General features: G+C 46.6%; 1 protein-coding gene and 5 pseudogenes across 1 annotated transcript; all 6 read left to right on the forward strand.

The window, feature by feature from the left end:
• The first annotated feature begins 3223 nt into the window (after window positions 1-3223).
• Window positions 3224-10921, forward strand: LOC115122878 (large ribosomal subunit protein uL30-like). Its single transcript, XM_029652147.2, has 7 exons — window positions 3224-3305; window positions 3848-3947; window positions 4538-4704; window positions 5246-5383; window positions 6652-6761; window positions 9643-9861; window positions 10871-10921. The coding sequence occupies exons 1-6, from the start codon at window positions 3292-3294 to the stop codon at window positions 9849-9851; spliced, it is 738 nt and encodes a 245-aa protein (XP_029508007.1). The 5' UTR covers window positions 3224-3291; the 3' UTR covers window positions 9852-9861; window positions 10871-10921.
• Window positions 4108-4202, forward strand: LOC115122880 (small nucleolar SNORD12/SNORD106; annotated as a pseudogene).
• On the forward strand, window positions 5063-5158 carry LOC115122879 (small nucleolar SNORD12/SNORD106; annotated as a pseudogene).
• On the forward strand, window positions 5687-5783 carry LOC115122883 (small nucleolar SNORD12/SNORD106; annotated as a pseudogene).
• LOC115122881 (small nucleolar SNORD12/SNORD106) lies at window positions 7043-7138 on the forward strand (annotated as a pseudogene).
• LOC115122882 (small nucleolar SNORD12/SNORD106) lies at window positions 10218-10312 on the forward strand (annotated as a pseudogene).
• Window positions 10922-26661: the final 15740 nt, after the last annotated feature.

Consider the following 26661-nt stretch of genomic DNA (forward strand, 5'->3'; position numbering starts at 1 on the left):
GTAGTCTAGTGGTTAGAGGAGGCAGGTAGTCTAGTGGTTAGAGGAGGCAGGTAGCCTAGTGGTTAGAGGAGGCAGGTAGCCTAGTGGTTAGAGTTGGTAGGTAGCCTAGTGGTTAGAGGAGGCAGGTAGCCTAGTGGTTAGAGGAGGCAGGTAGCCTAGTGGTTAGAGGTGGCAGGTAGCCTAGTGGTTAGAGGTGGCAGGTAGCCTAGTGGTTAGAGGAGGCAGGTAGCCTAGTGGTTAGAGTATAGAGGTGGCAGGTAGCCTAGTGGTTAGAGGAGGCAGGTAGCCTAGTGGTTAGAGGAGGCAGGTAGCCTAGTGGTTAGAGGAGGGAGGCAGGTAGCCTAGTGGTTAGAGGAGGCAGGTAGTCTAGTGGTTAGAGGAGGGAGGCAGGTAGTCTAGTGGTTAGAGGAGGGAGGTAGTCTAGTGGTTAGAGGAGGGAGTCAGGTAGCCTAGTGGTTAGAGGAGGCAGGTAGCCTAGTGGTTAGAGGAGGCAGGTAGCCTAGTGGTTAGAGGAGGCAGGTAGCCTAGTGGTTAGAGGAGGCAGGTAGCCTAGTGGTTAGAGGAGGCAGGTAGCCTAGTGGTTAGAGGAGGCAGGTAGCCTAGTGGTTAGAGTTGGTAGGTAGCCTAGTGTTTAGAGGAGGCAGGTAGCCTAGTGGTTAGAGGAGGCAGGTAGCCTAGTGGTTTGAGGTGGCAGGTAGCCTAGTGGTTAGAGGTGGCAGGTAGCCTAGTGGTTAGAGGAGGCAGGTAGCCTAGTGGTTAGAGTATAGAGGTGGCAGGTAGCCTAGTGGTTAGAGGAGGCAGGTAGCCTAGTGGTTAGAGGAGGGAGGCAGGTAGCCTAGTGGTTAGAGCAGGGAGGTAGCCTAGTGGTTAGAGGAGGGAGGCAGGTAGTCTAGTGGTTAGAGGAGGGAGGTAGCCTAGTGGTTAGAGGAGGGAGGTAGCCTAGTGGTTAGAGGAGGGAGGCAGGTAGTCTAGTGGTTAGAGGAGGGAGGCAGGTAGCCTAGTGGTTAGAGGAGGGAGGTAGCCTAGTGGTTAGAGGAGGCAGGTAGCCTTGTTGGTAGAGGAGGCAGGTAGCCTACTGGTTAGAGGAGGCAGGTAGCCTAGTGGTTAGAGTATAGAGGTGGCAGGTAGCCTAGTGGTTAGAGTATAGAGGTGGGAGGTAGCCTAGTGGTTAGAGGAGGCAGGTAGCCTAGTGGTTAGAGTATAGAGGTGGCAGGTAGCCTAGTGGTTAGCGGAGGCAGGTAGCCTAGTAGTTAGAGGAGGTAGGTAGTCTAGTGGTTAGAGGAGGCAGGTAGCCTAGTGGTTAGAGGAGGCAGGTAGTCTAGTGGTTAGAGGAGGCAGGTAGCCTAGTGGTTAGAGTATAGAGGTGGCAGGTAGCCTATTGGTTAGAGGTGGCAGGTAGCCTAGTGGTTAGAGTATAGAGGTGGCATGTATCCTAGTGGTTAGAGGAGGCAGGTAGTCTAGTGGTTAGAGGAGGCAGGTAGCCTAGTGGCTAGAGGAGGGAGTCAGGTAGTCTAGTGGTTAGAGGAGGCAGGTAGTCTAGTGGTTAGAGGAGGCAGGTAGCCTAGTGGTTAGAGGAGGCAGGTAGCCTAGTGGTTAGAGTTGGTAGGTAGCCTAGTGTTTAGAGGAGGCAGGTAGCCTAGTGGTTAGAGGAGGCAGGTAGCCTAGTGGTTTGAGGTGGCAGGTAGCCTAGTGGTTAGAGGTGGCAGGTAGCCTAGTGGTTAGAGGAGGCAGGTAGCCTAGTGGTTAGAGTATAGAGGTGGCAGGTAGCCTAGTGGTTAGAGGAGGCAGGTAGCCTAGTGGTTAGAGGAGGGAGGCAGGTAGCCTAGTGGTTAGAGGAGGCAGGTAGTCTAGTGGTTAGAGGAGGCAGGTAGCCTAGTGGTTAGAGGAGGGAGGCAGGTAGCCTAGTGGTTAGAGGAGGCAGGTAGCCTAGTGGTTAGAGGAGGCGGGTAACCTAGTGGTTAGAGGAGGGTGGCAGGTAGCCTAGTGGTTAGAGGAGGGAGGCGGGTAGCCTAGTGGTTAGAGGAGGCAGGGTGGCCTAGTGTTTAGAGGAGGCAGGGTGGCCTAGTGGTTAGAGGAGGCAGGTAGCCTAGTGGTTAGAGGAGGCAGGTAGCCTAGTGGTTAGAGGAGGCAGGTAGCCTAGTGGTTAGAGGAGGCAGGTAGCCTAGTGGTTAGAGGAGGGAGGCAGGTAGCCTAGTGGTTAGAGGAGGCAGGTAGCCTAGTGGTTAGAGGAGGGAGGCAGGTAGCCTAGTGGTTAGAGGAGGCAGGTAGCCTAGTGGTTAGAGGAGGGAGGCAGGTAGCCTAGTGGTTAGAGGAGGCAGGGTGGCCTAGTGTTTAGAGGAGGCAGGGTGGCCTAGTGGTTAGAGGAGGCAGGTAGCCTAGTGGTTAGAGGAGGCAGGTAGCCTAGTGGTTAGAGGATGCAGGTAGCCTAGTGGTTAGAGGAGGGAGGCAGGTAGCCTAGTGGTTAGAGGAGGCAGGTAGCTTTGTTGTTAGAGGAGGCAGGTAGCCTAGTGGTTAGAGGAGGCAGGTAGCCTAGTGGTTAGAGGAGGCAGGTAGTCTAGTGGTTAGAGGAGGCAGGTAGTCTAGTGGTTAGAGGAGGCAGGTAGCCTAGTGGTTAGAGGAGGGAGGCAGGTAGCCTAGTGGTTAGAGGAGGCAGGTCATCTAGTGGTTAGAGCGTTTGGCCAGTAAATGAAAGGTTGCTAGATCGAATCCCGAGGGGACAAGGTAAAAATCTGTTGTTCTGCCCCTGAGCAAGGCAGTTAACCCACTGTTCCTAGGCCGTCATTGTAAATAAGATTTTTTTCTTAAATGACTTTTCTAGTTAAATAAAACATTGTAAAGATAACTTAGCTGTAAAAGTGGTACCCGTACAAGAGCTGATGAAGATTGTACTGTTTTTGTTCATTACATCAACAAAATGCCAGTTTGATTTAAAGCTATGAAACTAAAGTGAAGTCATCCAAAATCCTATAAAACCATGTACACATCAGTTATAATTTATACTATATATTTCTGGTAAATTAATATTATTGAGAAAAAAAAATGTTTTTTTTAAAATTGTAAAATAAAAACAATATATAAAAAATTAATTTTAAAATCATCAAATATACTGGAAGATTTGTACTAAAATATATGTCTAACTAATCCTTCTATCTGTGATATAGTGGATACAGTCTTCTTTATCAATGGCAGGAGCTAATTCTGTTCAGGCAGTTTAATAGACAACGACCGTGGGTCCTTCAACCTTTAACTTACACATGCGCACCAGAGACATTCTCTTTCTCGGTGGACACAATGGCGGACAAAGAGTGAGTGATTTGTGCTCTGCCCGAATCTAAGTCCATCTACCGATTTAACAAATATCATAAGTTATTTGACATAAAATTGTGTACCTATTGTTTAACAAACGTGTTGTTCGTATCAGTAGTGTTGAGAATGTCGTTTTCTGCTCTACGATATTTGTGTTTATTTGGATGATTGGATGTGGGCAGAAAAAACACGTCCGGTTTGCGAATGCATCTGCACGTTTCACGCTGACGTTATTATGCATGGCTCTTTAGTGTTACGGATATATTGTCGATGGGTGTAGCGAATGTTTTTTCTGACTATTTTGCTGTTTGGTCCACCACAATACGACAAAATGCATTTGTCCCCGTCCGTTCTTTGATTTACGTTAACTAGTTAACGTTACCAAGTCAGGTTCACGTTTCGGGAAATGGCTAGTTAGCGGTGATGTTGCTAGCAGTCTTGACATGATGAGTTTTCTCTCTTTTATTTTGTTGAATTAAAATCTATTACACTGCCATGTGGCTACCGTATTAAAAACGTTCCTCTGAATCTGGGTTTGCAGAAAGAAGGTTCCGGCGGTCCCGGAGAGCCTTTTAAAAAGGCGGAAGGCCTTCGCCACTATGAAGACCATGCGTATCAAGAAGATGCTTGCCGAAAAAAAAGTAAGTTTTTATTTTTGTTAGTTAGTTAACTAGCAGGTTTCCACGTTGACGATGTTTTAGAATATGTAGTTGATGTACTGGCATTGGCCCACTGCTGGTTGTTGGGGAAAATAGCTTAACTGGTTTTAAGGATGCCGCTGTAAATTCAAACTTCTATTACAATGTGGTTAATGATGCTCAACTTTTTTCCCCATCTTATCGACTCTGGTGAAACCAGTCTGAAAAAAAATAAGCCAATTTGTCTGAAACCACATTGAAAGAAACGACTGGTGATGTCCTAAATAAGCCCCCCCCCAGTTGTAATATTTAGCTATCCACTATTTATTTTATTTATTTATTTCACCTTTATTTAACCAGGTAAGCAAGTTGAGAACAAGTTCTCATTTACAATTGCGACCTGGCCAAGATAAAGCAAAGCAGTTCGACACATACAACGACACAGAGTTACACATGGAGTAAAACAAACATACAGTCAATAAAACTATCAGATTAAACATTTGCCTCGGGCATAAACAACTTGTGAAGGTAACTCCACGTGTTACCCCCCAGCTTTAGTGCTCTGACTCATACTTGATGTTCTGTATCCCCAGACTCGCAAGGTGACCAGGCACCTGATCTACAAGAGGGCTGAGAAGTACCACAAGGAGTACAGGGAGATGTACCGGCGTGAGATCCGCATGGGGAGGACGGCCCGCAAGGTCGGGAACTTCTACGTCCCAGCTGAGCCCAAGCTGGCCTTCGTCATCAGGATCAGGGGGTAAGTTTATTTTGGGGGGGTGAAAGTGTCTGCTAAATGACCGTTGTCAGAATGGTCTCTTATCTCAGTGGCTTGTTCACCATTTTCACTCAGGTGCTAAAAATAAATAAGTAAATAAATAAGTAAAAGATGCACGTAATGTTAAATCTACTGTTTGATGTTTTTTTATTTTGTATTTCCTGTCTTTGTAATGTCTACACCTCTCAAACTCAACTCTGGGTCTCTAAGCCAGTTCCACTGGGGTTTTTCTAAATCAGGATCATGATTTAGATCTAGTACACAAGGATATGCCATTAATTATGAGGTAGAACAGAAAACCTCAAGATCTCGTAGGGTAATGGGTACCTCGTGGTTACACAATGTGGTTAATGATGCTCAACTTTTTTCCCCATCTTATCGACTCTGGTGAAACCAGTCTGAAAAGAAATAAGCCAATTTTGTCTGAAACCACATTGAGTGTAAACTAAAAGCGGACTGAAAAATGGATTATTGACACTGTTCTGAAAACACAAGTGTAAATACCTTCCCCTGCCCCCCCCAGTATCAACGGTGTCAGCCCCAAGGTGCGCAAGGTCCTCCAGCTCATGCGTCTGCGTCAGATCTTCAACGGAGTCTTCGTCAAACTGAACAAGGCTTCCATCAACATGTTGAGGATCGCCGAGCCTTACATCGCTTGGGGGTAAGACTGCCGTGACCATCTGCTTGAATGTGTACACCCGGTTCCAGGGGGTAACAAGTTATGTGCCACACATTTAACCCCCCCCCCTAATCAGGGACTGATTTAGACCTGGGACACATAGTAGGTGCGTTTTAATTCCGGTAGAACAGAACCAGCAACACTCTGGACCTCTGGGCTTGGATTTGAATCCCCCGTCCCTATTTTGTGTGTTCTGTTGGGTATATATCGATTTTATTTGCCAATGATTAAGGTAAGGTTGGTACAATTTGAAAACTGCTGTCATTTTTCCCAGAAGTTTTACACAATGTGGTTAATGATGTACAACTTTTTTCCCCATCTTATCGACTCTGGTGAAAACCAGCCTGAAAAAAAAAATAGCCAATTTGTCTGAAACCACAATGAGATATTACTAATGGCACTCTAATACCTCCCTCCTCTAACCACTAGACTACCTGCCTCCCTCCTCTAACCACTAGGCTACCTGCCTCCCTCCTCTAACCACTAGGCTACCTGCCTCCCTCCTCTAACCACTAGGCTACCTGCCTCCCTCCTCTAACCACTAGGCTACCTGCCTCCCTCCTCTAACCACTAGGCTACCTGCCTCCCTCCTCTAACCACTAGGCTACCTGCCTCCCTCCTCTAACCACTAGGCTACCTGCCTCCCTCCTCTAACCACTAGGCTACCTGCCTCCCTCCTCTAACCACTAGGCTACCTGCCTCCCTCCTCTAACCACTAGGCTACCTGCCTCCTCCTCTAACCACTAGGCTACCTGCCCCTCCTCTAACCACTGGGCTACCTGCCTCCTCCTCTAACCACTAGGCTACCTGCCTCCCTCCTCTAACCACTAGGCTACCTGCCTCCTCCTCTAACCACTAGGCTACCTGCCTCCCTCCTCTAACCACTAGGCTACCTGCCTCCCTCCTCTAACCACTAGGCTACCTGCCTCCCTCCTCTAACCACTAGGCTACCTACCACCTCTACACTCTAACCACTAGGCTACCTGCCTCCCTCGCTCTAATGACTCTCTAACTGCAGTAAACCGGTCTTCGGTATAAATGACTCATTTAATGTTTTTTGTTTGGGTGCAGGAACTTTTCCACTGGTTTGATGAGGCTTCACTATGTGGTGGCAAATGCCTGTCATTAGTTTAACGCTTTTCAGTTGTCTCAAAGCTCCCCGAAAAATAATAAATATATTTTTTTGAATGAAGATGAGTAAAATGGCGTTAAGAACATAACGGGTGGTGTTTGTTGGTCGTGTCTCCCAGGTACCCCAACCTGAAATCGGTTCGAGAGCTGATCTACAAGCGTGGCCATGGCAGGATGACCAAGCAGCGCATCGCCCTCACGGACAACGCCCTGGTCGAGAAGGCCCTGGGTATACTTTTCCCCGCTACTTCTGTACGGCTGTGGTTTTTCCACTGGTAGCCCAATTCTGATCTTTTCCCCAATTATTGGCAAAGAACTCATCGGTGGACAAAGATCTGAATTGGGCTGCCGGTCCCGTATGGGACTGGATGGATAGATACCATCTACATCTCTGAGAAGTCCTGTATGGGACTGGATGGATAGATACCATCTACATCTCTGAGAAGTGAACACCAGTTTTAAATACTAAGCTAGGATGCCTCTTTACTCCCATCTTATAAACTTAGACACAATGTGGTTAATGATGCTCAACTTTTTTCCCCATCTTATCGACTCTGGTGAAACCAGTCTGAAAAGAAATAAGCCTATTTTGTCTGAAACCACATTGAAAAACAAACTGCATTTGTTTAATTTAATGGACCTAGATATCCCATTAAAGGGGTAGTCTACACAGACTGTTGTCCATTAGAGGGTAGGTGACTGTTGTCCATTTGGTAGTCTCGCAAACTGTTGTCCATTAGGGGGTACCGCAGACTGTTGTCCATTAGGGGTAGTCTACGCAGACTGTTGTCCATTAGAGGGTAGTCTACACAGACTGTTGTCCATTAGAGGGGTACGGACTGTTGTCCATTAGAGGGGTAACGCAGACTGTTGTCCATTAGAGGGTAGTCTACGCAGACTGTTGTCCATTAGAGGGGTAGTCTACGCAGACTGTTGTCCATTAGAGGGGTAGTCTACGCAGACTGTTGTCCATTAGAGGGGTAGTCTACACAGACTGTTGTCCATTAGAGGGGTAGTCTACACAGACTGTTGTCCATTAGAAGTAGTCTAGACTGTTGTCCATTAGAGGGTAGTCTACACAGACTGTTGTCCATTAGAGGGTAGTCTGGGCAAACTGTTGTCCATTAGAGGGGTAGTCTCGCAAAACTGTTGTCCATTAGGGGTAGTCCGCAGACTGTTGTCCATTAGGGGTAGTCTACGCAGACTGTTGTCCATTAGAGGGGTAGTCTACACAGACTGTTGTCCATTAGAGGGGTAGTCTACGCAGACTGTTGTCCATTAGGGGGTAGTCTACACAGACTGTTGTCCATTAGGGGGTAGTCTCGCAGACTGTTGTCCATTAGAGGGTAGACGCAGACTGTTGTCCATTAGAGGGTAGTCTCGCAGACTGTTGTCCATTAGAGGGTAGTCTACAGACTGTTGTCCATTAAAGGGGTAGTCTACGCAGACTGTTGTCCATTAGAGGGGTAGTCTAGACTGTTGTCCATTAGAGGGGTAGTCTACACAGACTGTTGTCCATTAGAGGGGTAAACAGACTGTTGTCCATTAGAGGGGGTAGTCTACGCAGACTGTTGTCCGTTAGAGGTAGTCTACGCAGACTGTTGTCCGTTAGAGGGGTAGTCTACACAGACTGTTGTCCGTTAGAGGGGTAGTCTACGCAGACTGTTGTCCGTTAGAGGGGTAGTCTACACAGACTGTTGTCCGTTAGAGGGTAGTCTACGCAGACTGTTGTCCATTAGAGGGGTAGTCTACACAGACTGTTGTCCATTAGAGGGGTAGTCTACGCAGACTGTTGTCCATTAGAGGGTAGTCTACGCAGACTGTTGTCCATTAGAGGGGTAGTCTCGCAGACTGTTGTCCATTAGAGGGGTAGTCTACGCAGACTGTTGTCCATTAGAGGGGTAGTCTACGCAGACTGTTGTCCATTAGAGGGGTAGTCTACGCAGACTGTTGTCCATTAGAGGGGTAGTCTACGCAGACTGTTGTCCATTAGAGGGGTAGTCTACGCAGACTGTTGTCCGTTAGAGGGGTAGTCTACGCAGACTGTTGTCCGTTAGAGGGGTAGTCTACGCAGACTGTTGTCCGTTAGAGGGGTAGTCTACGCAGACTGTTGTCCGTTAGAGGGGTAGTCTACACAGACTGTTGTCCGTTAGAGGGGTAGTCTACGCAGACTGTTGTCCGTTAGAGGGGTAGTCTACGCAGACTGTTGTCCGTTAGAGGGGTAGTCTACGCAGACTGTTGTCCGTTAGAGGGGTAGTCTACGCAGACTGTTGTCCGTTAGAGGGGTAGTCTACGCAGACTGTTGTCCGTTAGAGGGGTAGTCTACGCAGACTGTTGTCCGTTAGAGGGGTAGTCTACGCAGACTGTTGTCCGTTAGAGGGGTAGTCTACGCAGACTGTTGTCCGTTAGAGGGGTAGTCTACGCAGACTGTTGTCCGTTAGAGGGGTAGTCTACGCAGACTGTTGTCCGTTAGAGGGGTAGTCTAGACTGTTGTCCGTTAGAGGGGTAGTCTACACAGACTGTTGTCCATTAGAGGGGTAGTCTACACAGACTGTTGTCCATTAGAGGGGTAGTCTACACAGACTGTTGTCCATTAGGGGGGTAGTCTACGCAGACTGTTGTCCATTAGAGGGGTAGTCTACGCAGACTGTTGTCCATTAGAGGGGTAGTCTACGCAGACTGTTGTCCATTAGGGGTAGTCTACGCAGACTGTTGTCCATTAGAGGGGTAGTCTACGCAGACTGTTGTCCATTAGAGGGGTAGTCTACGCAGACTGTTGTCCATTAGAGGGGTAGTCTACGCAGACTGTTGTCCATTAGAGGGGTAGTCTACGCAGACTGTTGTCCATTAGAGGGGTAGTCTACGCAGACTGTTGTCCATTAGAGGGGTAGTCTACGCAGACTGTTGTCCATTAGAGGGGTAGTCTACACAGACTGTTATCCATTAGAGGGGTAATTTGCGTCGTTACTTTTCTCCATCCCTCGGCTGTTTACTAAAACAGTGGCGGGGTGGAGGTTTAATAGTTTGGAGCTGCAGATTGCCTCTTTGAAGAATCGTGCCGTCTCTTCACTCTGGCTTTGTCCTCTTCCTTCCCTCTCTCCCTCCCTCAGGTAAATACGGCATCATCTGTGTGGAGGACCTGATCCACGAGATCTACACGGTCGGAAAGAACTTCAAGCCTGCCAACAACTTCCTGTGGCCCTTCAAACTGTCCACACCCCGCGGCGGCATGAACAAGAAGACGACTCACTTTGTGGAGGGAGGCGACGCTGGAAACAGGGAAGACCAGATCAACAGGCTCGTCAGGAGGATGAACTAGAGAAGTGATGGTGAGACATTTGTTCCAGGGGGCTCTCAACTCCCGTTCCTGGGGAGCTACCCACCTCTGTGTTCTAGCCTGATTTCGGCTTATCAACCAGTTAATTATTAAAATGATCTATTGTTGGGACGCAACCCCGATGTCAGTAAACGCAGGTCCTGAAGATGAGTAGGCGAGACAATTTCCACCTTACGTTTTATGGAATCGGAAAGATCTCGATTGGCTGAATTGGGTGTTTCAGTGTCGCTCCAGCATCAGGACAGTCTCAGGGGACAGTTTCTCAGCTCGGTCCAATTCAACCCCCCCAAAAAAAAAAAAAAAACATTTTGAAAGTCATTATTTTCTACTTAAGTTTCTAGTTTACGAAATGTGGTTAATGATGCTCAACTTTTTTCCCCATCTTATCGACTCTGGTGAAACCAGTCTGAAAAAAAATAGCCAATTTTGTCTGAAACCACAAAGTGAACTACTGGCATTCCAAATCTGAAGTGAAAACCTGGTAATTCTGGACCCGGTTGTAATTCCACCGAGATCCCATTTCCTGTTTCGATGGGGAACTATTATGAATTCTCTGGTTTAAACGGCTCAGTGTTGAAATCATAAAAAAAAAAAAAAAAAAATCCATTGAATTTGTCACCCGCACATAATTTATTGTAGAGCAGTTTGTGCTGTTATTTCCCAGCATCCCAGGCGGTGTCTCCTATGGGCTCCCTATTTGGCCCTCTCTAAGGTGCCCTTTGGGATGTTACCTTGGTTTCAGTCCCACAAAAAGCAGCTGGTTTACACTAGTTTAAGCTGTTACCAAAGATGAAGATGAATCAATATCCTAAAAAGTGAAACTGGGATTATAATTATTTTTGTTATTGCGTGGCATCAAGGAAACCCTTGACGAGATTTCTGAAGTCTTTTAGTATTTTTGTGTAAATCTGACAAACTATTGGAAATGTTTATATATTTGCTGTAATTTAAAAACCTTTTTTTGTTTTCTGTTATTCATGTTGTCAATTTCTTTCTTTCAGGTTTTTCTACGGGATTCTGAGCTCTGTACAATAAAAAAATATCAAAAGAAACGGATTTGTCGAACTCTGAAATCATTATTTTGTCTTTGTGGTGCTGCTGCCATCTAGTGTAGAATGTTGGAGTATCCCTCTTTAAAAAAAAAATTGAGTGTGGTTGACCTCTACCAATAGTATAATCCATCTCCCTGTCTGCTTCATCACTCAGGATATGACCCTTAAAGTTGCCTTTTAAAAATAGCGACACCTGCTGACCAAATGAGAACCAAATATCATTCCCTCAATTGACACTTCCAAAACGCAAGCATCTGTGGAACAGGCATGAGTTTCTTGAATTAAATAAAAGTCGTCACTCTTCCCCTTACAATACAAAAATAAAGATTTCCTTTTCAAAATATTACGGATTCCCCTGGCATTAATAGAAAAAACAGAAATGGACATGTACTATCACAGTGACTATATGAAGAATATTAAACTTGAATCAAAAATAAAAGTTCTTACTAGTTGCAAATAGTAAGAACTTTTGCACCACCACGCAAGTGGTTGACCTAAATTATATTTTTATACAATTACAAATAACATTGTACCATAGATAGGTATAAACGAATATTCATCAAGCCAACATTAAGTGTCAGATGCTCTTTCCTCAAAAAAAAATATAAAGTTTTATCAGATGCAAATAAAACTCAGTCCTGCACAACTCACTTGATAAATCCAGCAGTCAACAAACTAGGCGTCAGCGTGAATTTCCCTTCCATTAACAAAAGCCTTAGCTCCTGCAAAGCATGCACTTTTCCCTTCCCTTCCTTCCTTCCTTGCTCTCTCAATCATCGGCCACAGACGATTCCGAGCTTCTTTGTCAAATGCTGTCAGATCCTCCTTGAACCTCAGGTTGTTCTTCTTTAAAAAGTCATTTTTCTTTGTACTTTTCCATGTCATATCCCTCGCTGTCCTGGAGATGAATCTCATGATCACTGGTCGTGGTGGCTGGTTGTTTTCCCCATCTCTCAGCCTACCCAGGTGGTGCACTACATCCAGAGAACCTGCAACAACATTTCGCTCCTCTGGGACTAATTGCCCTGCAAATGTTCTTCACTCTTGCTTTGATGTTCTCGTCAGATTTTTCTGCTATTCCAAAAATTCGAAGACTATATTGGTCATTCTCGTTGACCTTTGACTCCATTTCAGTGAGTTTCTTCTTCTGCTTTGTAACCTGAATGTTCAATGTTGCGTTCTGCTGCTTCAGAGTTTTTACTTCCTCGGCATTGAAATCAAATCGATTTCTTCAGGTTAAAGATACCGGTAGTGTTATTTTACACCAAATTCATGATGGTCATCTGTGTTCTCTTTGATTTTAGCCGTGAGGATGCGGACGATGTTGTCCTGTAGCTGGCTCATTGATGGTTCACTTCTCAGCTTCTTTGGAAGTTGCTCCTTGGTTGGGGTATTCGGGTATGAATCGCATTCACCCCCCTTTATTACACTGCAAGAATATGAGGGAGTTTCAACAATGCCTCTTTTCTCCTTGGAAGTTTCAACATCCATTTTATCTCAGCAACAGTTAGGTCATGTCCTGATGACATGCTACGAGCTATGAAGACGTTAGCAGGATAACTTAACTACACACGCTGAAACTTTACGATAGCTAGCTTTGTTCGTTGGAAATCGTCAAATATATTTCAATGGTTTAATTAATTACAAAAAAATTCAAAATATCTACATTGAATGGTTACATATCCATTTTTTTGTGAAAAAAATCAAATAATTCAGCTGCAGTCTAAAACTATAAACTTTGAGAAAACCCTGAAATTGTAACTCAGCAAGAAATGTTACACCCTCTCATGTCGGCATCTTGAGCGCCCCCTTAAAACCTATATCTTGTGTTTCACAGAGTTGTGGCTAAACGACAATGATAATATACAGTTGGTTTTCCGTGTATCGGCAGGACAGAACAGCTACGTCTGCTAAGACGAGGGGTGTGGGGGTGTCTAAGGTAGTCAAGGTTTTTGCTCGCCCGAGGTAGAGTACCTCATGATAAGCTGTAGACCACACTATCTACCAAGAGAGTTTTCATCTATATTATTCGTAGCCGTCTATTTATCACCACAGACGGACCGATGCTGGAACTAAGACCGAACTCAACCAGCTGTGTAAGGCCATAAGCAAACAAGAAAATTCTCACCCAGAAGCGGAGCTCATTGTGGCCGGAGACTTAAATGCAGGGAAACTTAAATCCATTTTACCTCATTTCTACCAGAATGTCACGGGCAACAAGAGGGGAAAAAAACTAGACCATCTTTACTCCACACAGACGCGTACAAAGCTCTCCTTCCATTTGGAAAATCTGACCATAATATTATCCTCCTGATTCTTGCTTACAAGCAAAAACTAAAGCAGGAAGTACCAGTGACTCGCTCAGTACGGAAGTGGTCAGATGATATGGATGCTATGGCAGGGCTTGAAAACTATTACAGACTACAAAGGGAAACCCAGCCGCGAGCTGCCCAGTGAAGTGAGCCTACCAGACGCTGCGAAGCAAGCAACACTGAAGCATGCATGAGCGCACTAGCTGTTCCGTACAACAGTGTGATCACGCTCTCTGTAGCCGATGGGAACAAGACCTTTAAACAAGTCAACATTCACAAACCGCAGGGCCACACGGATTACCAGGACGTGTACTCAAAGCATGCGCTGACCAACTAGCAAGTGTCTTCACTGACATGTTCAACCTCTCCCTGATCGAGTCTGTAATACCTACATGTTTCAAGCAGACCACCATAGTCCCTGTGCTCAAGAAAATGGCTCACATTAACACCATCATGCCGGTAACACTAGACCCCCTCCAATTTGCATACCGCCTCAACAGATCCAAAGATGACGCAATCTCAATCGCACTCCACACTGCCCTTTCCCACCTGGATAAAAGGAACACCTATGTAAGAACGCTGTTCATTGACTACAGCTCAGCGTTCAACAACATACAGTTGCCCTCAAAGATCATCACTAAGCTAAGGACACTGGGACTAAACACCTCCCTCTGCAACTGGATCCTGGACATCCTGACGGGCCGTCCCCAGTTTGTAAGGGAAGGCAACAACACATCTGCCATGCTGATCCTCAACACTGGGGCACCTCAGGGGTGCGTGCTCAGTCCCCTCCTGTACTCCCATGTTCACCCACGACTGCGTGGCAAAGCACAACTCCAACACCATCATTAAGTTTGCTGACGCCCCTAAAAAAGAGCCATATTAAAACCTATGTGTTGTGATAATTGCATAGTTTTTTCTATAAATCCATTTAATTCTTATGCCTTGTGACTGATATATATATATATATATAGGACTATAGCCAATATATAGGACTGAGACAATAAGAAGACACAGTGGCAGAATAAATTCAACCACTCCTTTGTTTTATAAAAAAAAACGGAGAGCGACCTCTGTCCCGTGACGTCCACAAAGCACATTGCAGTGTAACAGATATGACCTACAGCACGGTCAAGCAAGTTATTGTGACATTTTCGGACCACTAAACAAGTATTGATTTAGAACCACAGAGAGTTACCTCCAAGTCGCAAAGAAAACAGGAGCCGCCTCCATTACAGCCCCATTTCAATGTCAACATTTCAACATCATCAAATCACCTCTGATTAGTCTAAAAAGATACAAAAAACAATTTAGTCCAATCAACATAAGCTAAATATGATGTGGCTGTCCATGGTTCTGATTTGTGTGTGTGTGTTGGTGCAAGTAGAAAAACATGTTGACTCACCCTACTTGTAGAGAAACGTCAAAGCCGTCCTCTCATCCTCTCTTTCATGTTGACAAAACCTTTTTTGTTGTTGTTGGCTACCTGGCTAAAATGATTGCTCTCTTGCCTAACTTCCATTCATGGGCAATGTTAGCTAGTTAGCATTAGTCTTCTACATCTAGCTACATATTGAACTAACATCCTCTCAGGTCAGGGGCACAACAATGTACTGATTAATGGTTAGATCAGAATCGTCGTTATAATCATTGGCGAGTGCGGAGAATTAACTAAAACCACAAGTCCAAATCCCTATCTCCATCCATAGCTAGTTTAGGAAAGGGACAATTTTAGATAGCTAGCTAGCCACCGGAGGACAACAACACAACGAGATCCAACAATTCCACTTGTTTCTGTCAATCACAGTTAAGTTCGCTCAGTTTAGCTAAACCCTGATTGGCTAAGTTTTTATACTTTTTTTTTATCAAGGGAAGCCAAATGCTCACTGGCTTCCCTTGCATTCAATGATACGGGCTGCAACAATGTCATCCACGTTTGGACCAGACACCATCAGATAGATGGCCTACAGAGGGGCAATGTTTTCCTTGCTTGGATGCTTCTGTAAAATACATTCAGCCTCTTGCGAATTGATGTAAAATGATGAATCAGAGAGAGAAAAGATCAATTGTATTCTGGGAAGCCAGGCTTGACTGCTCATGTGAAATCCATAGATTAGGGACTAATACATGTATTTATATATTATATATTATTTTATATATTGAAGCAACATCTCAAGACACCAGTCAGGAAGTTTAAGCTTGGTCGCAAATGGACAATGACCCCAAGCATACTTCCAAAGTTGTGGCAAAATGGCTTAAGGGCAACAAAGTCAAGGTATTGGAGTGACCATCACAAAGCCCTGACCTCAATCCTATAGACAATTTGTTGGCAGAACTGATAAAGCGTGTGTGAGCAAGGAGGCCTACAAACCTGACTCAGTTACACCAGCTCTGTCAGGAGGAATGGTCTAAAATTCACCCAACTTATTATGGGAAGCTTGTGGAAGGCTACCTGAAACATTTGAGCCAAGTTAAACAATTTAAAGGCAATGCTACCAAATACTAATTGAGTGTATGTAAACTTCTGACCCACTGGGAATTTGATGAAAGAAATAAAAGCTGAAATAAATCATTCTCTCTACTATTATTCTGACATTTCACATTCTTAAAATAAAGTGGTGATCCTAACTGTCCTAAAACAGGGAATTTTTTACAAGGATTAAATGTCAGCAATTGTGAAAAACTGAGTTTAAAAGTATTTGGCTAAGGTGTATGCAAACTTCTGACTTCAACTGTTTATGGCTGCGAGTCCCGACATACCATTGCGGCGCGGTCTGAATTTTTCCTTGTGGGAGTGTGGACAGATCAGACTGCTTTGGGATGAAAATATTTTCGTTGTCCCGCTGATTATTTGGAAAGGGTCGTCTTTTTGCTTTGTATGCGTTGGCTTACCCATTGTATTAAAAACACGTATTTTGTCTCATTATTCACTCCGAATTCGCTGCTGCAAGTTAAGTAGCCTACCTATCAAGTGCGCTACTAGATGCATCGGGTTGATTTAGTATGGAGAGCACTGGCAAGATGTCACCGAGACGTGGGCATTAGAACGCTGTTCGGACTACGCATGTCAAAGCATCATGCTGCCTCTACAGACGACATTAAACGTATCTTTATTTGAGGTCGGATAATTACAGCAAATGTTTCACTTCACGATTTGAATTACCCATTACAAATGACTGTAAAGATCCTTTGCTAAATTATACTTGCAATTAAAAAAAAAAAAATGCTTTACTAGATTACAGGTGATTTTGTTTGTGGGTAAAATGGAGAAGATTCAATTGAATATTCCTCTTCCTACCTTACTGTATCAGCTGGATATTCCTCTTTCTACCTTACTGTATCAGCTGAATATTCCCTCTTCCTACCTTACTGTATCAGCTGAATATTCCCTGATCCTACCTTACTGTATCAGCTGAATATTCCTCTTCCTACTCCTCTTCCTACCTTACTGTATCAGCTGAATATTCCTCTTCCTACCTTACTGTATCAGCTGAATATTCCTCTTCCTACCTTACTGTATCAGCTGAATATTCCTCTTCCTACCTTACTGTATCAGCTGAATATTCCTCTTCCTACCTTACTGTATCAGCTGAATATTCCTCTTCCTACCTTACTGTATCAGCTGAATATTCCCTCTTCCTACCTTACTGTATCAGCTGAATATTCCCTCTTCCTACCTTACTGTATCAGCTGAATATTCCCTCTTCCTACCTTACTGTATCAGCTGAATATTCCTCTTCCTACTCCTCTTCATATTCCCTCTTCCTACCTTACTGTATCAGCTGAATATTCCTCTTCCTACCTTACTGTATCAGCTGAATATTCCTCTTCCTACCTTACTGTATCAGCTGAATATTCCCTCTTCCTACCTTACTGTATCAGCTGAATATTCCCTCTTCCTACCTTACTGTATCAGCTGAATATTCCCTCTTCCTACCTTACTGTACCAGCTGAATATTCCTCTTCCTACCTTACTGTATCAGCTGAATATTCCCTCTTCCTACCTTACTGTATCAGCTGAATATTCCCTCTTCCTACCTTACTGTATCAGCTGAATATTCCCTCTTCCTACCTTACTGTATCAGCTGAATATTCCCTCTTCCTACCTTACTGTATCAGCTGAATATTCCTCTTCCTACCTTACTGTATCAGCTGAATATTACTCTTCCTACCTTACTGTATCAGCTGAATATTACTCTTCCTACCTTACTGTATCAGCTGAATATTCCTCTTCCTACCTTACTGTATCAGCTGAATATTCCCTCTTCCTACCTTACTGTATCAGCTGAATATTCCTCTTCCTACTCCTCTTCCTACCTTACTGTATCAGCTGAATATTCCTCTTCCTACGCCTCTTCCTACCTTACTGTATCAGCTGAATATTCCCTCTTCCTACCTTACTGTATCAGCTGAATATTCCCTCTTCCTACCTTACTGTATCAGCTGAATATTCCCTCTTCCTACCTTACTGTATCAGCTGAATATTCCCTCTTCCTACCTTACTGTATCAGCTGAATATTCCTCTTCCTACTCCTCTTCCTACCTTACTGTATCAGCTGAATATTCCTCTTCCTACTCCTCTTCCTACCTTACTGTATCAGCTGAATATTCCCTCTTCCTACTCCTCTTCCTACCTTAATGTATCAGCTGAATATTCCCTCTTCCTACCTTACTGTATCAGCTGAATATTCCTCTTCCTACCTTACTGTATCAGCTGAATATTCCTCTTCCTACCTTACTGTATCAGCTGAATATTCCTCTTCCTACCTTACTGTATCAGCTGAATATTCCTCTTCCTACCTTACTGTATCAGCTGAATATTCCTCTTCCTACCTTACTGTATCAGCTGAATATTCCCTCTTCCTACCTTACTGTATCAGCTGAATATTCCCTCTTCCTACCTTACTGTACCAGCTGAATATTCCCTCTTCCTACCTTACTGTATCAGCTGAATATTCCTCTTCCTACCTTACTGTATCAGCTGAATATTACTCTTCCTACCTTACTGTATCAGCTGAATATTACTCTTCCTACCTTACTGTATCAGCTGAATATTACTCTTCCTACCTTACTGTATCAGCTGAATATTCCCTCTTCCTACTCCTCTTCCTACCTTACTGTATCAGCTGAATATTCCCTCTTCCTACCTTACTGTATCAGCTGAATATTCCCTCTTCCTACCTTACTGTATCAGCTGAATTCCAAGAAATGGCTTTTTATTTGAAATTCTCGACTCAAGGGATGGAAAGGATTCCAATGTTTTTGTCGAGGGGGAAGTGAGTGTAACAGAGAATGTTGCCGTCCTGAATGACGCCATATCCCCCACTATAGTGCATTACTATAAACCCTATGGAAGTAGTGCACTGTTATGTTATTAGGTACCACTCCGTTCAGTTAAAGGCATATTAATGTTGGCCTCATATATTGAATGTTATTTACGTGCTGTACAGGTCTACGTCCTCTTTCCTGGGCAGATGGGTGTCTATTTTGTCTAGGCTGGGCACCTCAGAGAGTAACTGTCCGTGGGAGACAGAACGACAGCAGGATTCATTTTCAGAGGTAATGTTTGTTACTGACTCATGCCATGGGGTGTAGGAGATAAGATTCTAACCACTATATGACACTGAGGACACCACCAGCCTTTTAACATGCTACGTAAAACGTCAGGAAACATTAGGAGGGTGTGACCACAGAATGTCACCAGTAGATGGCGACCTGAGCATTTTGTATTTTCCCAGGGCCAAGCTATTGCAATTGTTAAGGCTTGTTTGTGCTTGATTGCTGGTCTGCTATTTGAATAAGAACATAACGTGGTAATTTAGCAGCAGTTGTTTATTGTGTGTTAACCTTTCCACAGTCGTGTGGACCTGCAACACATTAAACTGTGGCTTTACCTTCTATAATCTGAGCCAACGTTGTTTTCCACACAATCTTGTTAAGGATTAGGATATTTTCCCCCAGATGAGCATCCCCTGAATCCCCGTGACGCCATCCCTCCCCCTCCCAGGGACTATCAGGCCCCGTGACGCCATCCCTACCCCTCCCAGGGACTATCAGGCCCCGTGACGCCATCCCTCCCCTCCCAGGGACTATCAGGCCCCGTGACGCCATCCCTCCCCTCCCAGGGACTATCAGGCCCCGTGACGCCATCCCTCCCCCTCCCAGGGACTACCAGGCCCCGTGACGCCATCCCTACCCCTCCCAGGGACTACCAGGCCCCGTGACGCCATCCCTCCCCTCCCAGGGACTATCAGGCCCCGTGACGCCATCCCTACCCCTCCCAGGGACTACCAGGCCCCGTGACGCCATCCCTACCCCTCCCAGGGACTATCAGGCCCCGTGACGCCATCCCTACCCCTCCCAGGGACTACCAGGCCCCGTGACGCCATCCCTCCCCTCCCAGGGACTATCAGGCCCCGTGACGCCATCCCTCCCCTCCCAGGGACTATCAGGCCCGTGACGCCATCCCTCCCCTCCCAGGGACTATCAGGCCCCGTGACGCCATCCCTACCCCTCCCAGGGACTATCAGGCCCCGTGACGCCATCCCTCCCCTCCCAGGGACTATCAGGCCCGTGACGCCATCCCTCCCCCTCCCAGGGACTATCAGGCCCCGTGACGCCATCCCTCCCCCTCCCAGGGACTATCAGGCCCCGTGACGCCATCCCTCCCCTCCCAGGGACTATCAGGCCCCGTGACGCCATCCCTCCCCCTCCCAGGGACTATCAGGCCCCGTGACGCCATCCCTCCCCTCCCAGGGACTACCAGGCCCCGTGACGCCATCCCTCCCCTCCCAGGGACTATCAGGCCCCGTGACGCCATCCCTCCCCTCCCAGGGACTACCAGGCCCCGTGACGCCATCCCTACCCCTCCCAGGGACTATCAGGCCCCGTGACGCCATCCCTCCCAGGGACTATCAGGCCCAGTGGCACCATCCCTCCCCATCCCAGGGACTACCAGGCCCCGTGACGCCATCCCTCCCCTCCCAGGGACTACCAGGCCCCGTGACGCCATCCCTCCCCCTCCCAGGGACTATCAGGCCCCGTGACGCCATCCCTCCCCTCCCAGGGACTATCAGGCCCCGTGACGCCATCCCTCCCCCTCCCAGGGACTATCAGGCCCAGCGGCGCCATCCCTCCCCATCCCAGGGACTACCAGGCCCACCGGTTGGGCCACTTCCACAAGGAGCTTTGGCTGGGCCTTCGGGTCAGCAGCTCCCCCTCACGGCTGGGCCTTCGGGTAACTAAGCAGTTTATCAGGAATATTTCAGCCTCACTACTCAGGGTCCCACTGTACTGTCCATAACGCCGGAGTCGGACTGAAACACAAGAACTGAAGAGGTATTTTTAGTACCAGGTTATTAATTATCATTACACTTCATGTATGGGGAAATATTTCCCTTTTTTTGGGGGTAGGGGGCCCCATGGTAGCATTTTGAAACGGGCACCCAAATGTCTTCCCTGGCATAACTCTGATTACACAGAGGGAGACTAGATGGTAGGTTACATCATAACTCTGATTACACCGAGGGAGACTAGACGGTAGGTTACATCATAACTCTGATTACACCGAGGGAGACTAGACGGTAGGTTACATCATAACTCTGATTACACCGAGGGAGACTAGACGGTAGGTTACATCATAACTCTGATTACACCGAGGGAGACTAGACGGTAGGTTACATCATAACTCTGATTACACCGAGGGAGACTAGACGGTAGGTTACATCATAACTGATTACACTGAGGGAGACTAGACGGTAGGTTACATCATAACTCTGATTACACTGAGGGAGACTAGACGGTAGGTTACATCATAACTCTGATTACACCGAGGGAGACTAGATGGCAGGTTACATCATAACTCTGATTACACTGAGGGAGACTAGATGGTAGGTTACATCATAACTCTGATTACACCGAGGGAGACTAGATGGTAGGTTACATCATAACTCTGATTACACTGAGGGAGACTAGATGGTAGGTTACATCATAACTCTGATTACACTGAGGGAGACTAGATGGTAGGTTACATCATAACTCTGATTACACTGAGGGAGACTAGACGGTAGGTTACATCATAACTCTGATTACACTGAGGGAGACTAGATGGTAGGTTACATCATAACTCTGATTACACTGAGGGAGACTAGATGGTAGGTTACATCATAACTCTGATTACACTGAGGGAGACTAGACGGTAGGTTACATCATAACTCTGATTACACCGAGGGAGACTAGACGGTAGGTTACATCATAACTCTGATTACACTGAGGGAGACTAGACGGTAGGTTACATCATAACTCTGATTACACCGAGGGAGACTAGTTGGTAGGTTACAGTCCACGCTGTTTACGTCCCAAATGACACATTATCCATATAACCTATGAGACCTGGTAAAAAAGTAGTGCACTATATGTGAAATAGGGTACCATTCTGTACGGAGTGTCAGATAAAAGGAGCCAGCTGAACCCCCTCAGATCAGAGCTCATAGTTGGTGTGTATCTCTGCCCACCAGCTCCTATGTGGGGTACGACCTAACGTCAGTTCCTGCTGCCAGCTGCCCACCAGCTCCTATGTGGGGTACGACCTAACGTCAGTTCCTGCTGCCAGCTGCCCACCAGCTCCTATGTGGGGTACGACCTAACGTCAGTTCCTGCTGCCAGCTGCCCACCAGCTCCTATGTGAGGTACGACCTAACGTCAGTTCCTGCTGCCAGCTGCCATCCAGCTCCTATGTGGGGTACGACCTAACGTCAGTTCCTGCTGCCAGCTGCCCACCAGCTCATATGTGGGGTACGACCTAACGTCAGTTCCTGCTGCCAGCTGCCCTCCAGCTCCTATGTGGGGTACGACCTAACGTCAGTTCCTGCTGCCAGCTGCCCTCCAGCTCCTATGTGGGGTACGACCTAACGTCAGTTCCTGCTGCCAGCTGCCCACCAGCTCCTATGTGGGGTACGACCTAACGTCAGGTCCTGCTGCCAGCTGCCCTCCAGCTCCTATGTGGGGTACGACCTAACGTCAGTTCCTGCTGCCAGCTGCCCACCAGCTCCTATGTGGGGTACGACCTAACGTCAGTTCCTGCTGCCAGCTGCCCACCAGCTCCTATGTGGGGTACAACCTAACGTCAGTTCCTGCTGCCAGCTGCCCACCAGCTCCTATGTGGGGTACGACCTAACGTCAGTTCCTGCTGCCAGCTGCCCTCCAGCTCCTATGTGGGGTACGACCTAACGTCAGTTCCTGCTGCCAGCTGCCCACCAGCTCCTATGTGGGGTACGACCTAACGTCAGTTCCTGCTGCCAGCTGCCCACCAGCTCCTATGTGGGGTACGACCTAACGTCAGTTCCTGCTGCCAGCTGCCCACCAGCTCCTATGTGGGGTACGACCTAACGTCAATTCCTGCTGCCAGCTGCCCACCAGCTCCTATGTGGGGTACGACCTAACGTCAGTTCCTGCTGCCAGCTGCCCACCAGCTCCTATGTGGGGTACGACCTAACGTCAGTTCCTGCTGCCAGCTGCCCTCCAGCTCCTATGTGGGGTACGACCTAACGTCACTTCCTGCTGCCAGCTGAAGAAAGGAAAGGAAGGAAAAAAGCCCTTGTCAACCGAAGGCTACAAGAACAGCTACCAGAGTACAGTTATTGTGACACCGTTACAGTATCATAGCAACAGTTACTCGGTGTCCCAAATACAACTTGACTACCTATATAGTAAACTACTTTTGACCAAAGGCCAAATCACACACCATATGGGCTCTGGTCAAACGTACTGCACTGTATAGGGAATAGATAGCCATTTGGGATGCATGTTTACAGTAATAGAGTATGCTAGTGAAATCTCAGAGTTTTTGGTGGCCTTCCTGAGCCAGGATTCAGACACGGCAAGGACATCAGGGTTACCAGAGTGTGCTAAAGCAGTGAGTAAAACAAACTTAGGGAGGAGGCTTCTGATGTTGACATGCATGAAACCAAGGCTTTTTCGATCACAGAAGTCAACAAATGAGGGTGCCTGGGGACATGCAGGGCCTGGGTTTACCTCCACATCACCCACGGAACAGAGGAGGAGTAGGATGAGGGTACTGCTAAAGGCTATCAAAACTGGTCGCCTAGAGCGTTGGGGGCAGAGGATAAGAGGAGCAGATTTCTGGGCATGGTAGAATATATTCAGGGCATAATGTAGCATGACATTTGACTAGTTTTGGTGGTAACAGGTGTTTCTGATCATTCTGTTCTCAGACCAAGGGTAAATAACAGAAACTGTTCCCAATAGGAGCTAATCAGAATGTACTTCGGGGTCGATTATGACATATTTCATCAACTGTATTTGACGTTTCAATTCCTGCATTGATAAACAATACAGGCTAGTCTGTAGCATTACATCAAGTGACGATCTAACGTTATCTAACCTGTAGCTATTGTCTTAATTCTTCTCTCTTTAAAATAGTAAAATGTTTGACTAAGACCTCTATGAAAAGACTGTTAGTGTCTGTAAAAGGGAAGACCCATAGACTACCTGTGTACCTTCCATGAACCTCGTGCCCTTATAATGCATCCCAAATGGGGCCTTATTCCCTATATAGGACATCACTTTCTACCAGACTTCTACTGGCCCTGGGTCAAAAGTAGTGCACTAAATAGGGAACAGGGTGCCACAAGGGACTCATTCGGAGTATATGGTACGTCCCTGCTATGTGTATTTGATGAGAGCTTAGCCTGTCAGTCCGGACACCTGTCTGCTGGATTGGGGGGCTCAAACACTGGATTGGGGGGCTCAAACACTGGACTGGGGGGCTCAAACACTGGACTGGGGGGGTTCCTTCTTATTGTTGTCAAGGCTCAGTCCATAACCCCTCTGAATGAACTCTCTCACCGAAAGGAACAGGGAGCTTTGGGGGGGGGGTGCGTGCGTGTGAGAGAGAGAACTGGGGGTCAAGTGCAGCGCTTCATCCTGTCAATCTGTCATGTGTAAGTACGTTTTTAGTTTTGAGCTCTTACTTGTGGTTTTCTAGCTACCCCGAAGCTGTGTGGCTCCCTAACACAGTCTTCCTCCCTGTTTTCCAAACGTTCTCTCTTTTTTCATTTGTGTCCTTAGACTTTGCTCTATGTCCCTCCTCCAGTCCAGTTGGATAATGAAGGTTTCTCACACTATTTTGGTTCTAGTCCAATGCTCCCCATATCACAAAATGTCTTTGTTCACCTGCTCAAGGTTTTCAGGAGTGCCACATTTACATACCACTTGGCGTTCCTACCTCTCATCTGCTCTCTGTTCCTCCTTCCAGCCCAGTCGGAACCCAGACCTAGTAAGCAGAGCCCTATTGGCCGCCTTCACCCAGAAACTGTCTGAGATCTCATCTCTGGAGGGACAGACATCAGGCAGGAGAAGGTCAAGATCAGCCAATCAGAGAGCAGAACACAGGGTCACCATTTATAAAAGCCCAATATATGCAGTGCCAAAGCCACCTGAACAAAATAAAACAAACACTAACTTTTTTCTTGTTTGAAATAATCTGTACGTTTGTAAATGCTTGTTGGTGCTATTCAATAGTACGTGGACACCTGCTTGTCGAACATCTCATTCCAAAATCATGGGCTTTAATATGGAGTTGGTTCCCCTTTGCTGCTATTACAGCCTCCACTCTTCTGGGAAGGCTTTCCACTAGATGTTGGAACATTGCTGCTATAACAGCCTCCACTCTTCTGGGAAGGCTTTCCACTAGATGTTGGAACATTGCTGCTGTAACAGCCTCCACTCTTCTGGGAAGGCTTTCCACTAGATGTTGGAACATTGCTGCTATAACAGCCTCCACTCTTCTGGGAAGGCTTTCCACTAGATGTTGGAACATTGCTTCAGGGACTTGCTTTCATTCAGCCACAAGAGCATTAGTGAGGTCGGGGTGATATACACGGCTGTGTCAATAACCGAGGAGAGTTCTCTTGGGAGATAATACGATCGGCATTTGATTGTGAGGAATTCTAGGTCAGGTGAACAAAAGGACTTGATTTCCTGTATGTTACAATTACACCATGAGTCGTTAATCATGAAACATCTACCCCCTTCTTCTTCTTCCCGGAGAGATGTTTATTCCTGTTGGCGCGATGAAAATCCCGTTGGCTGCACCGACATCTTTCTGTGAAACAGAGTATGTTACAATCCCGGATATCTCTTTGGAAAGAAATCATTGTCCTGATTTCGTCGACTTTGTTAACTAGGGACTGGACATTAGCGAGTGACATACTTGGGAGTGGTGGGCGCATCCGAAGCCTCACTAGAAGACCGCTCCGGCACCATCTCCTCCTCCGACGGCGTTGTTTTGGGTCGGCCTCTGGAATCAGACAAAGGATCCGCTCTGAGAAAGTCTTATTCCTGGTCGAAGTGCTGGTTGTAGTTCTGGTTGTGGTGCTGGTTGTAGTGCTGGTGCTGGTAGTGCTGTTTGTAGTTCTGGTTGTAGTTCTGGTTGTAGTGCTGGTTGTAGTGCTGGTTGTAGTGCTGGTTGTAGTGCTGGTTGTAGTGCTGGTTGTAGTTCTGGTTGTAGTTCTGGTTGTAGTTCTGGTTGTGGTTCTGGTCGTAGTGCTGGTTGTAGTGCTGGTTGTAGTGCTGGTTGTAAGTGCTGGTTGTAGTGCTGGTTGTACTGCTGGTCGTAGTGCTGGTTGTACTGCTGGTTGTACTGCTGGTTGTAGTGCTGGTTGTACTGCTGGTTGTAGTGCTGGTTGTAGTGCTGGTTGTAGTGCTGGTTGTAGTGCTGGTTGTAGTGCTGGTTGTAGTGCTGGTCGTAGTGCTGTTTGTAGTTCTGGTTGTAGTTCTGGTCGTGGTGCTGGTCGTAGTGCTGGTTGTAGTGCTGGTTGTAGTGCTGGTTGTAGTTCTGGTTGTAGTTCTGGTTGTAGTTCTGGTTGTGGTTCTGGTCGTAGTGCTGGTTGTAGTGCTGGTTGTAGTGCTGGTTGTAGTGCTGGTTGTAAGTGCTGGTTGTAGTGCTGGTTGTACTGCTGGTCGTAGTGCTGGTTGTACTGCTGGTTGTACTGCTGGTTGTAGTGCTGGTTGTACTGCTGGTTGTAGTGCTGGTTGTAGTGCTGGTTGTAGTGCTGGTTGTAGTGCTGGTTGTAGTGCTGGTTGTAGTGCTGGTTGTAAGTGCTGGTTGTAGTGCTGGTTGTAGTGCTGGTTGTAGTGCTGGTCGTGGTGCTGGTCGTGGTGCTGGTCGTGGTGCTGGTCGTGGTGCTGGTCGTGGTGCTGGTCGTAGTGCTGGTCGTAGTGCTGGTCGTAGTGCTGGTTGTAGTGCTGGTCGTAGTGATGGTCGTAGTGCTGGTTGTACTGCTGGTCGTAGTGCTGGTCGTAGTGCTGGTCGTAGTGCTGGTTGTAGTGCTGGTTGTAGTGCTTGTTGTAGTGCTGGTTGTAGTGCTGGTCGTACTGCTGGTCGTAATGCTGGTCGTAATGCTGGTC

Source organism: Oncorhynchus nerka, linkage group LG22 (assembly GCF_034236695.1).
Source record: "Oncorhynchus nerka isolate Pitt River linkage group LG22, Oner_Uvic_2.0, whole genome shotgun sequence".
Taxonomy (NCBI): domain Eukaryota; kingdom Metazoa; phylum Chordata; class Actinopteri; order Salmoniformes; family Salmonidae; genus Oncorhynchus; species Oncorhynchus nerka.

Coding starts and splice junctions, on each gene's coding strand:
- LOC115122878 (XM_029652147.2), top strand. Junction 3,948..4,537: donor AGATGCTTGCCGAAAAAAAA/GTAAGTTTTTAT, acceptor CTGTATCCCCAG/ACTCGCAAGGTGACCAGGCA. Junction 4,705..5,245: donor TTCGTCATCAGGATCAGGGG/GTAAGTTTATTT, acceptor TGCCCCCCCCAG/TATCAACGGTGTCAGCCCCA.